The 13,306-nt window shown below is 38.7% G+C and overlaps 1 protein-coding gene across 2 annotated transcripts in view; it reads left to right on the forward strand.

The window, feature by feature from the left end:
* SUPT3H (SPT3 homolog, SAGA and STAGA complex component) overlaps positions 1-12,464 on the forward strand; it is a gene marked incomplete at its 3' end in the record, with an annotated part of 421,318 nt that extends 408,854 nt beyond the window's left edge. For both annotated transcript variants that reach the window (XM_079933092.1, XM_079933093.1), the window contains one exon: positions 10,360-12,464. In XM_079933092.1, coding sequence (XP_079789218.1) covers positions 10,360-10,401 — 42 coding nt within the window. The remainder of the gene's footprint in view (positions 1-10,359) is intronic.
* Between the last annotated feature and the right edge of the window lie 842 nt (positions 12,465-13,306).

Here is a 13,306-nt window from a genome sequence, read left to right on the forward strand (position 1 = left end):
ACATAATTATTTTTCTCAGCAACAACAAGAAGTTAATACATCTCTCATATAATTTGATTGCAATGACTTGGGCAATTAGAAATGGTAATTTTTAATAATTAAATTTTCATTTAGAGATGTTTATATTCAGAATCCTGAAATAACTTATAAGAAGAATATGATACAGACTTAGAGAAAAGCATGCATAAAATGACACGTTCCTCAAGATTTATAGGCTCCAGTTACTTGGAATAGAACGGGAGTTAATGCTATGTCTTTTTCCTATTCTGCCAGCCAGAGAAGACCTCTTATTAAAGGGCAGGGCTCCCTCCACTGTCTTAAATCAAGGCTCTGCTGTCTGACAAGCTGCCCTCCATGATTTTCACTGGATATTTATAACATGCGGAAGTACACAAAAAAGGAAAATGTTTAATGAAGAGCTTTGCATGTTACAATGCTATACATCATATGGTTCAATTTAGATTCTCTGAAATATCAGAGTTAGAATGAAATTATCAAAAAGGGGAAAGTCACATGGCATTGGTACAAACAAGATGTGCCTATTTGTATTTATGTTTGCTAATGAATTTCAGCCATGATCCCCACTTTGATTTTAAGAGTCTCAGACCACCATTCGGTTTTATTCATTGTAATTAAATCTCTTGCCCACACGCAGACACAAGGGCAGCAAGAAAAGGGGGCATATTTTATCTTTTCAAAAGCTATTACGTAGCTTTGATATGAAGCTCCAGAGGTCCAAAGATTTATAGTATTAAAGCAAAACAGTATGTCTCTCAGGGCACTGTCACCTCCTTCAGCAAATAGAGGAGCCGAGAGAGGGCTTGGACTCTGAATCCAGTGACCCCACAGAGGGCAGGGCTGAATTTGTGCTTACGGGAGCAGTGGAATTTGAGGCAACTTGGTGTAGTCTCCGATGTTGCTACCGAAAGAGAGGTAGAAAAAGGCCAGATAAAAGCACAGCTGGTTTCACGTAACTTGGGAGTGAGTTGGGGCAGAGAGGAGGGCTAATTCATCTGCCTTGTGGAACAGCATTTATACGTGAGATGCAGAGATGTACATACCTTCCCAACCCCAGCCAACCGAGTGTTCCAACAAATAGAACACTTAGGCTAACTTCATTAGTAAGGACTAGGGAAAGACTGTTGCTTTTGGTTACTCTCCAACCTCCCTCACCTTTTCCTTCCAGCAAAGCCAAGCCAGTAGCTGTAGAACCTCTGCCCTCTGTGCCCTCTTCATCGCTGTGGAGTGGAAAAGAGCTTTTGGGAAACCACCAGGCCCTTGGTAACCAGGGCGGCTCCTGTGGCCCACAAATCATCCAAAATGCAGAGAGTCTACCCTACACTTAGTTAATTGGGAGTTAACGGTAGTTTGGGACAGGGTGAATGTATGCTCCAAATCTTTTCCTTGTCCTTCTTCTACTGGATTTAACCCAAATTCGGCAACTCCAGACAGACCTAGGCAGGCCACATTATTTGCTTGGACCTAAATCAGACACTGAGCACAGCCTTAGTAAGACTTCAGCATGAACAAATGGTACGTCGTTCCCTTGAAGGTTCTAAAGGTGCATACTTTTGCCACAGAACCTTTCAGCCAAGTTTATCTTAATTAGTTTGCTGTTTCATCCATTTATCAAAATTATAATTTGGGGCACTCAGGGATATTAGGTGATTCTCTAAGGGAGAGCTAATCATATAGCAGAAGAGGCAGAAGTAGAACTAAAAGCTCATGATCGCTGCCTTGTTCTAACTACTCAGCTGTCCTGTTTTGGACATCATGAAGTCCCTCCCTTCGCCCAGTCTCTTCACTTTTGTTCTGCTCCCAAGGGTACTTTATCTGGAAAAATGATTTTTTTCCCCTACATCTGTTTTCCCCATTAAGGTCAGAGAAGCTGAACACACAGCTTTGGGCAGAATGAGAACCATCCTGGGTTCTCTCCACATGACCATGGATGTGTCTCTCTTTCTCCCTGGGCAATGGTTTTTTCATTTGTTAAATTAGGAATTGGGCTAGAGGAGTTCACAAAGATACTTTCCAATTCCGAAATTTTATTGTTCCTTGATTTTAGATGTAAGCAAAAGGTTTGTTCAACTTGGTTTAGTAGGCTCAATTTCCAAATCCCTTTGTCATTATGGAATTAAACGCGGTGTGGCGGTCTGAAGGACCGTGCTGCCTAACAGCAGCATCCCAGCATCTGGGAAGGAGAAAAACAATGGCTAGTGTACAGATGACCCACAAGTAAGAAACGTGAGAGGTAACAGGTAACCCGTCTGCTGTCTGCGTAAAAGGCACGGTCCAAAAACCTAATTTCTGTTTCTTCTGTATTAAATTAAATGGTAAGATTAGGATTCCATTATGAAATATTGTTCACTGTATAATCATGACAGACTCTGAGAGGGTTCCATTTATTGATCAAACCATGTTGGGATCCTGTTAATGGTGTACTCACCTATTCCACCACCGTTCCCAGCCCTCACCTGCATCCAGGTCACTGGGATTGCTTCTCAAACATTCCAAACTCGAACTCCACTCAGACCAATTGACTTTAAAGAAGTGAAGCCAGAGGATCTGTTATTTTTGTAAAGCGCCCCAAGTTATTTGGGTGCACAGTGTTTTTTATTACACACTATTCTTTAAATTAGTCTGGAAAATAAGCGCCAGTTGAGAGTGCCTCCAAACTGAAGATGACTTAGATTCAGGTCCCGTCTTTGCACTCTGAAGGATTGTGCCAGACTAATCTAGTTCATTTTAACTACTTCAAGTGATCTTTAGCAAGAATTGAGTTTATGAGGACTAGGAGAATATGTATATCTATAGTAATCAGGATGGAAGAAATTAGGTCAGATTTCAGGGGGTTTTTTGTTTTCTTTTGTTTAATGTAAGACAGTGTGGTATAATAAAAAGAGTACCGGCCCTGGGTTTTGAATCATAAATCTACTCATCACCCACTAGACATGTCACTTTAAAAAGGAGAATAACAAGACCTTTTTTTTTTTTTGCTAGTCGTGGTAAGGCTAAATTAGATATGGACATGAAAGTATTGTACTTCATAAACCATTTTTTTAAAATTGTAGTATTTTTTAATATTTGCCCCCCGCTTTAAGAAATATACAATCTCATGCCCTTTTAAATGTTATTCGAAATTAAATATTATGATTAAAAGGAAAAGAGAAAACAAAAAGGCTGTCTTATTTTTTCTCTTTCCCACCCTTGAAAATGACCTCTCAATGCATTTTACTTGTGGTGGTTAAACCATTAGCATTAAATTGGAAGCTTTAGTGACTGCAGGGACTGTGTTACTTATCCTTGTGTCCTTTGCACCTCCAAGCACAAGTGCTAGTGCAAGCAAGCACCACCAAGCACCAAGCTGGAACTCTAAATAAAGAGTTGCTAAAATCCAGTTCTGCAAATTTATAGGAATTCAGACAACAGAACCCAAATCTTCTGTCTTAGGCCTTTGAGGAATGAAGTATTTGTAAGTGAATTTGAGGCCTGCTATAATGAAATTTTCCCCCTTTTTTTCCAGCTTTATTGAGGGATAATTGAAATATATAAGGTTATATAATATATAAGGTTTGGTTTATTTAAAATCTTCCGTTTTTAAAAAAATTTTTATTGGCGTATAGTTGATTTACAATGTGGTGTTAGTTTCAGGTGTACAGCAAGGTGGTTCAGTTATACATATACATATATCCACTCTTTTTTTTTTAAGATTCTTTTCCCATATAGGTCATTACAGAGTATTGAGTGTTACCTGTGCTAGACAGCATGTTCTTATTAGTTATCTATTTTAGTAGTAGTGTGTATATGTGTGTGTATACGCCAGTCCCAGTCTCCCAATCTATCCCTCCCTCTGCTTATCCCCTGGTAACCATAAGTTTGTTTTCTACATCCATGACTCTATTTCTGTTTTGTAAATAAGTTCATTTGTACCCTTTTCTTTTAGATTCCACATATAAGCGATATCATATGGTATTTGTCTTTCTGTGTCTGACTTACTTCACTCAGTATATAATCGCTAGGTCCATCCATGTTGCTGCAAATGGCATTATTTTCTTCTTTTTTCTGGCTGAGCAATCTTCCATTCTATATATGTGCCACATCCTCTTTATCCATTCCTCTGTTGATGGACATTTAGGCTGCTTCCATGTCCTGGCTATTGTAAATAGTGCTGCAGTGAACACTGGGGTGCATGTATCTTTTTGAAGCATGGTTTTCTCAGGGTATATGCCCAGGAGCAGGATTGCTGGATCATATGGTAATTCTATTTTTAGTTTTTTAAGGAACCTTCATACTGTTCTCCATAGTGGCTGTACCAATTTACATTCCCACCAACAGTGTAGGAGGGTTCCCTTTTCTCCACACCCTCTCCAGCATTTATTGTTTATAGATTTTTTTGGTGATGGTTATTCTGACCAGTGTGAGGTGATACCACATTGTAGTTTTATTTTGCATTTCTCTAATAATTATTGATGTTGAGCATCTTTTCATGTGCTTTTCGGCTATGTGCATGTCTTCTTTGGAGAAATGTCTATTTAGATCTTCCGCCCATTTTTTGATCGGATTGTTTGGGGTTTTCTTTATATTGAGCTGCATGAGCTGTTTTGTATATTTTGGAGATTAATCCCTTGTCAGTTGTTCCATTTGCAAATATTTTCTCCCATTCTGAGGGTTGTCTTTTTGTTTTGTTCATGGTTTCCTTTGCTGTGCAAAAGCTTTTAAGTTTAATTAGGTCCCATTTGTTTATTTTTCTTTTTATTTTCATTACTCTAAGAGGTGGATCAAAAAGGATCTTGCTGTGATGTATGTCACAGAGTGTTCTGCCTATGTTTTCCTCTAAGAGTTTTATAGTGTCCAGCCTTACAATTAGGTCTTTAATCCATTTTGAGTTTATTTTTGTGTATGGTGTTAGGGAGTCTTCTAATTTCATTCTTTTAGGTGTAGCTGTCCAGTTTTCCCAGCACCACTTATTGAAGAGACTGTCTTTTCACCATTGTATATTCTTGCCTCCTTTGTCATAGGTTAGGTGACCATAGGTGCGTAAAATCTTCGTTTTTTCTTAACGTAGGCATTTGTCACTATAAACTTGCCTCTTAGAACTGCTTTTGCTGTATCCTTTTGTTTCATCTTGAAGAACTCCAGTTAGCATTTCTTGTAAGGCAGGTCTAGTGGTGATAAATTCCCTCAGCTTCTGTTTGTCTGGGAAAGTCTTTATCTCTACACAGGAACTACTTTCCTGGGTAAAGTGTTCTTGATTGGCAGGTTTTTTTCTTTGAACACTTTGAATATATCATCCCTTTCTCTCCTGGCCTGCAAGGTTTCTTCTGAGAAATCTGCTGATAACCTTATCTGGGTTTGCTTGTATGTGATGACTCTTTTTAAACTCTTGCTGCTTTCAAAATTCTCTTTTTGTCAGTGATTTTTAAGAGTTTGACTATAATATGTCTCAGCGAATAGCTCTTTGGGCTAAATCTATATGGGAATTCCTGAGCTTCATGTTTCTGGATGGTCATATCTCTCCCCAGATATCAGAACTTATTTCTTCACATGAGTTTTCTGACCCTTTCTCGCTCTTCTACTTCTAGGACTCCCATAAATCAAATACAGTCATCCCTCAGTATCTGTGGGGGATTAGTTCCAGGACCCGCCATGGATACCAAAATTTGCAGATGTTCAAGTCTCTTATACAAAATGACATAGTTTTTGCATGTGACCTCTGTAAATCCTCCCATATATATTTTAAATCATCTCTAGTTTACATATAATAACTAAATCAATGTAAATGCTATGCAAATAGTTGTAAATACAATGTAAATGCTATGTAAATAGTTGCCAGCTCACAGCAAATTCAAGTTTTGCTTTTTGGAACTTTCTGGAATTTTTTTTCCAAGTATTTTTGGTTGGTTGAATCTGCAGGTGTGGAATCAGTAGATACAGAGGGCTGACTGCATTATTTCACTTAATGGTGTCCCCTAATTTTACACAGACTTTTTTCACCCTTTTTTCATTCTTATTTCTTTTCTCCTCTTAATGGATAATATCAAGAAATCTGTCTTCAAGTTTGCACATTCTTTCTTCTGCTTGATTCTGTTTTTGAAGCTCTCTCTTGCATTTTAGTTCCAAAATTTTTGTTTAGTTCTTTTTTATGACTTCTGTCTCTTTGCTGAATTCCTCATTTTGTTCATGCATTGTTTTCTTGAGTTCATTGAGTTGTCTGTCAGTTATCTTAATCTCACTGTGCTTTCTTAAAATAATTATTTTGAATTCTTTTCCAGGTAACTCACAGATATCCATTTCTTTATGGTTAGTTACTGGAAAATTATTGAGTTCCTTTGGTGGTGATACGTTTCCTTGCTTTTCCACGTTTCCAGTAGCTTTGCACATTTGAGGGAGCAGTCAACTCTTCCAGCCTTTTCAGACTGACTCTGGAGGGGAAAGACTTTCACCTGAAGGTGTCTGTGAGGGCTCTGGCAGGGTGGGGTTCAGCAGCTCTGATTCTGGGGAAAGCACAGTGGCATAATCTCTGTGCAGCTCCATCAGCTGAGGTCAACTTGGGCCAAGACTGCAGGGGCCCAGACTGCAGAGGTCCTGCAAGTGGCAGTGATACCTAGGGCTGTTGGGGTCCCCGATGGCAGAGGCTGCTGCTGGGGTCTTTCTTTTTTGCCTGTGAAAGGAAGTTCTAGCCAAGGGGATCCATTTTGGTACAAGGTTTAGTGAGCTGGCACTCAGTGGCAGTGGAGCCGGGGTTCTAGGATCAGGCACGTGTGGAACTACCTTGGTCCTGGGGCACAGGTGCACTTGCAGTGATGGTAGTGCCAGTGTCTGAGGTGCAGGCATGTGCATATCTTCCAAGGACCCAGGGTCTGAGTTCTTGGGGCTTACCACAGTGATTTGGGCCCCAGGGTGGGGAGAACAGCAGTGGCACAAGCTGGGGGGTGACAGGGTACAGTAGTGGCTTGAGCTCAGGGTGCAGCAACAGTACATCCTGGGGATGGTGGGTCAAAGTCCTAACTCTGGTCCTAACAGCTCAGCCTCAGTGATGCCAAAATTAATCAGGAAATGTGGTAGTAAGAATAAAATACAGGTCTGAACTGAGGGGCGTGGTTTTATCTATAATTAAAGCCTTACTAATTAGGCTAATGGCATAAATAACGCATATATAATTATATTCAAACTGCAGGATATGTTTTATAGCATATTTATCTTCTTTTGCTTAAGATAAATATTAACCTTTTGCTTTTTAATATTAATTTGCATTCCTTAAAATGTGTAATTTATGATGCACCATAAAAAAGCAGAAGTAAACCAGTTTGGGATTTAAATGTTTTCTCTAGCTTGTTCATTGTCCATATGATTTTTTTAAGCCATATTTTTAAAGTACACCCTTAATTAGTTAATTTCCCCACCAGTGCCCAGTGCAGCAAGTAGAATCTATGTCTGTTTATCCAGGTAGATTGAGATTCCAGTAAAAGGTCATAATTTTGAACTGAATGTATAAAAGAATGTCAAAAATGGGGAGCTAGCTTGATACTCAATTAAAAAAAAAAACCTAAGAACTACAATTGGCCCTTTAAAATATATATATATATATCATCTTTGCTGGTAACTTTGGGAGATGCTAAAATATCTGAGCTGTTCAATGCATTTACATAGGAGCCAACAGTAGTTGAGAACAGAGCTCTATTAAGTAAGAAGTAAAGCTTAAGTGGTATATAGCAGTAAGAGCTGGTTTGGGGGGGGTGAGGTCTGTGTTATTGATTAATTTATACTTTTCAGTAGTTGGGGAGGTCCTGGCTTTTGCTGGTCAAGCTCTGGGTTTTACTAACTAGGGGTGTCTGTGAATCGTTCATAGGCTCTGACAGTAGAGAGTGAGTTGAATACAGAATGTTTCATGAGAACGTGGCCTCTGGAAGGCCCTCACACCAAGCAATGTTTAAATTTAGTTTCAGCATTCGCAACACAAATAGAGAGAAATTCACAGTTGACACAAAGATGAGTTGTCTTCATCCATCTTCCTTTCAAGTTGCTTACTCTGGAAGGGATGCCAAATTTGGGACATTCCCATAATTACCCTACACAGACAGACAACATACATCCTTTATACATAAAAAGGAAAAAGCAGTGACTCAGGGTGGAGGACCCTAGGGGATTGGTTTGCTGAAATTGCTCTTCACTAATTACACATGCTCGTTTGTTTCTTCTTTACTTTAGAATTAGAAGAACTTATTCCAGAAATCTGGGTCAGCTCTAAACTTTGGTTTTCTCATTAAACTTGGCTACTTGAGTGTCTGTGTTATTAAATAAGCCCGTCATCTTTTACTTGTTTGCAAACAATGGTAATCAGTTATCTGTGAAGGTGACTAGATTTTTGAAAAGTGACCTTTTCAATACTGGAGCAAACCATTTCATATCGCCCACCCTGGAAAGATTTAATGTGGTAATTTCTCAGGTGAGTTCAGCCAGGACTCAGTCTTCTCCCGAGCCAAGACTGCTGTTTCAAGGAAGGCTCACCTCAGCCATTTACCTTTAAGAGGAACCCAGCTTTATTCCTAGGTCCATTTATCTCCATGTAAACCATCCCTGTGCTTTCAATATTATGTTATGTTAAAGGTTGTCACTGTGGTTGTAAACTGTAAAATATCAAGGTTAAGAAGCTGAAAGTATTACTTTGGCGTGAGCCTCTCGAAGGCGGCTGTGGTGGAAGGGGCTGTTTCAAGGCCTGAGGCTCCCCTGCCTGTAGTTGTGGGAAGACACCTTATCCGTTCCTGCAACTTATTTGTGGCTCTCCAAGGAGCCACAAATAACCACTGTTCTCCGGTGCACGATCTTAGGAGCTAGAGCTGGAATTTTCTAGCCTTTGTTAGAATGTTTGCTTCAATCTGAAAGTGCCCTGTGGCACAAAGAGTCCAATGGTGAGGTGGAGCTCCCAGAGATCCCTGAGAAAGGAAACTTGGAATCTGCCACTGTTTTCTCATCCTTGCTATGCTGATCTGGAGTGAACTGTGTAACAGCATAACCCACCGATGAAATTTCAGCCAGGGCGCCGAAGCCTGACAACCATAGTAAATCCTGTGTAAGCAGGAGATTTGAAGGGAAGGGTTTTGAAGTTAATTGAATTTTATGATTAACAGAAAGTTATCTGGAAAACCATTTTTGTTTCACCTCATAGTGGTAGAAGTCTTTCTAAAAAGCTTGGGTCCACTTTCCTTTTTTTTTTTTTTTTTTTTGGTATAATTAAAAATAATCATGTTTTTAGAATAAAACTCTCAGCACCTTCATAACATTATCTTAACCATAAAAGCTTATTCTGTATTTCCTATAATATGGCTACTGAAGGTAAATTTATTGGACCGAAAGTTTACAGACTCCAGAACAGCCCAGAGTTACTAGCTTAAAGGAAAAAAAGATCCCTGATATGAGATTTTGTCATTTTTTCCATTTTTCTGAAAACAGATTATAGAAAAATTCCATTTAATTGAGGGTTATGAATTCTCTGAACGTTGCTGTTCCTAGTTTAAATAATGAAAACTATGGTGGTGAAAAGGGGTGTTTTATTCCTAAATCCCGGATTTTAATTCTGCTTCACTCTGGGTCTCATTGTGAGAATCAGGACGAGTCACAGAGGCCCTGTATGGCCCAACTCTTCCGACTCTGAAATGCAGAATATATCTCTTGGGGTGAGAAATCACACCATTTTACTTTCTTTACTGGAATATATTGCATTATTGCAATTAGTATCTATTTTCCCATTTTTCTTTTATGGGAGTATTTTTAGCCCATCATGAATATCCATTTATACATCTATATGTACATGAATGTATATAAAATTATGTAAGATTCAGGTTTTCTGTAATGTCTGTAATGTACAGAACTGCTTAGAGATCACCATATTTGGGGGGGGGGGGGCTCTGTTAGTATCTGTTCCCATAGCTTTTCGCTGAGACTGTAAATTAGGCCTGGGAAGGATATAATGAGTCAGTAATTTACAGACTATTAAGAGACTTAGTTAGAAGTGATTCTTGGGCATGTCCAATAGAGAGCACATGTTTATAAAGGACAAACAGATTCAACACAACATGTCTCTGGCCTAACCAAGCCCAATCAATTAACAAAATGGGATGTCTTATTTTAGGTATCTCCCACTCCCCCAAAATAGAATCACTAACCACTTGTTAACCACACTGACTTTTTAACAAAGTGGCTGCTAGAGCTTTGCCACCAGAAATGTTCAGATTAAGCACCCTATTAGATTGCAGCCAGCAGAGTCTACAAAACAGGAAGAAAGTTCTGTTTGCTCTTTTGCTTCCTTTCCTGGTTTGACTTCATGTGATAATTCACTGCAGATTTCTTTTTCTTTGACAGAGTGCCTACCGCAGGAATGGGATGGCTTTTCTGGCCTGCTGATGTGACTGTGACTGAGACAACAGGAAAGGCAGTGTTATATTAAGGTGATTTCTGTTCCCCTCCTTGGGCAAAATAAAAGACAAGTTTACCTTCTCCGCATCCTTGGGAGTGGGTTGGTTTGTTGTGACTATCAACTGGCTGACTCCAGCCCTTTTCCAGCCCCCTCAACGCTTAGTCTTGTTTACTAGATGGGCCATTTGGCCAATTAATGGCAGGATGTTTGGGATGGTGTGTAGGTGGACAAGAATGCACATCACACAGTTTTGAGCTTTTAATTTGGAATAGATTTACTGCTCTCAGCTCACATAACTTAAAAGCAGTGACTTTTTTTTTCTCAGTGTTTAGTCTATGTTTTATTTGATGCATTTTGTAATCCAGGTTTAGGACAAAGGAAACAAAATTAAAAGAACAGTCAGTTTTCCCCTTGGACTGTCCCACCAACTCTACCTTCTGACATTTGATGTCTAGATCTACATGTATTTTACAGACAAATGTCCATCTTATAAACTCACACTAATCAAAGACCTAATTGGCCTGATGAACTAACTGTCTGTTCCCATCTTCTCTTCCCTTCACCCCACGTGTAGTATATGTGTCACTTTCATGGCCTCTTCCCAACTTCCTGAGTATCTACCTATCGTGTGTTTTTCCCCTCGTAGGCCCTCTTCCCCATCTTCATTTTTCTCCCTCCCCTGTCCCTCCGATCCCCAGGCCCAGCCCTCACACACAGGCTGTACCCATTTAGAAGCAAAGCGTTTAGAATCAATGGATGGGGAGCCAAGTGATCTGCTTCCTCCCTCCAAAGCACTAACACCTAGACTGAAATGTGGGCTGGGCAGTTTCTTGCTGGTAGCAGCTGAGTTAACCTTCTGGCATCTGTACTTTCTCCAGTAAACGAGGAACTGTAACGAAGCGAACCAAAATATAGCAGTTATATACAGTTCTTGATTGAACTTGAATTGCAAAGGAGGAAGTTGTTTCTTCAATTCTTTAGGAGTTTTGTATAATTTTACTTTTATCATGGTTGCTACACACACTGAGATAGCCTTTGTAAAGAATTAATAAAAACAGAAATGAGAAGCATGCGAGGTTTTCCTCCTGTGACCAAATCGTAGTGAGGCTCAGTTAGTGTGATTGTGCCGTATTTTCACATTTGTTAACTATCACTTACCTGTTCTATGTTAGTCCTTCTGGAAAAAATCTTCATGTCAAGAACGAAAAAACGCAGATATATAATATCAAAAAATTGCCAAAGGGTTTTGATGTTCCATCTGCGCTTGGTGAAATGTATGATTAAACTTTTCTTTTTATCATCATTCTTATTTTTCTTGGCATCCCTAATCATGGAAAATTACAAGCTTGCAGTAAACATCCTAACTTGTAAAACGACAGCGTTTATTGTATTTGGTTTCTATGCCAGGCTTATAGATGTGTAAAATTTTCAGGAGCCGATTTTTCACATCGAAATTCCTCCTCTCCCACATTATACATTTTAAAGTATGCACAAGGCAGAAAATATAGGGTTTAGATTTTTTTCCCTTCATTTTATTCTACCTGATCTCCTTATAGTCCCAGAGAAGGAAGACTCAACGTACATTTCTCTCAGAAATATGACAGGTCTGTGTTTTTGTTGGTCTGGCGTATGTTTGTCTATCTTGAACAGTCTGACAGGTAATTATTTATAAAATCTGGTTTTGCCCAGTAAGTCCATATAATAACCTTTCACTTTTCATCATAAGCCAGTGAGCTGAATTTAGAATAAAACAAGGTCATTTATGTCTGTCCCGAACCAGCCTAGATGTCCCCGTAATGGCTCAATATTAATATTTGTAATTCTTTTTTTTTTTCTTTTCTATACTTAGGTTCTTTTTCTGACTCTTCCCACAACACTAAATTTGAAGTGAAATAAAATTTCCTTAAGCAGTGAGTATAGGGAGAAAAAAAATTTATAAAGGCAAAGTTTCAGAAAATGTGACTTAAATAAATTTCTTTAAAGATTAAATTGTTATGTAGAATCATAAACCGTCAGAGTGGAAGATGGTCTTAAAGATCATTGGAAACAACCACTCATTTTACAGATGGAAAATGATGGCCTGGAGAGGGAAACTGACTTTACCAACGTCACTCAGCAATGCTATGACAGACCAGAGACCAGACCATGGTCCCTAATTATCAGTCTGTCTAGTCTTATACTCCACCATACTGGGTTTGCATTAGATATTACCAAGACACGTCAGGGTTTTATGGCATGTTTATCTTAGACAATAACCTAGATTTATTTTTTAAATGATTCTAATTATGGACACATCCTGAAGCATAAGCGTTATATTAAAATCTTCTTCAGAGGGACTGTGATGTTAATTAAATAATGTGTTATATGCCAGTTATACATCAATTTTAAAAAAGAGGTCTGTAAGCAGGGGAGAGAGGAATTAACATACTTTGAGCACCTACTTTGTGTCAGGAACCTTACCTTTGGTAGTTCATTTATCTTCCCAATGACTTCGTGATGTTGATGCTAGAACAATGAAAATAAAAACAAAAATAAACAAATGGGACCTAACTAAACTTAAAAGCCTTTGCACAGCAAAGGAAACCATAAACAAAACAGAAATACAACCCACAGAACGGGAGAAAATGTTTGCAAACAAAGCTACTGACAAGGGATTAATCTCCAAAATATACAAACAGCTCTTGCAGCTCAATATAAAAAAAAAACCCAAATAACCTAATCAAAAAATGGACAGAAGATCTAAATAGACATTTTGCCAAAGAAGACATACAGATGGCCAAAAAGCAAGTGAAAAGATGCTCAACATCAATAATTGTTAGAGAAATGCAAATCAAAACTACAATCACCTCACACCGGTCAGAATGGCCATCATCAAAAAGTCTATGAACAATA

The sequence above is a fragment of the Stenella coeruleoalba genome, assembly GCF_951394435.1.
Source record: "Stenella coeruleoalba genome assembly, chromosome: 10".
Taxonomy (NCBI): domain Eukaryota; kingdom Metazoa; phylum Chordata; class Mammalia; order Artiodactyla; family Delphinidae; genus Stenella; species Stenella coeruleoalba.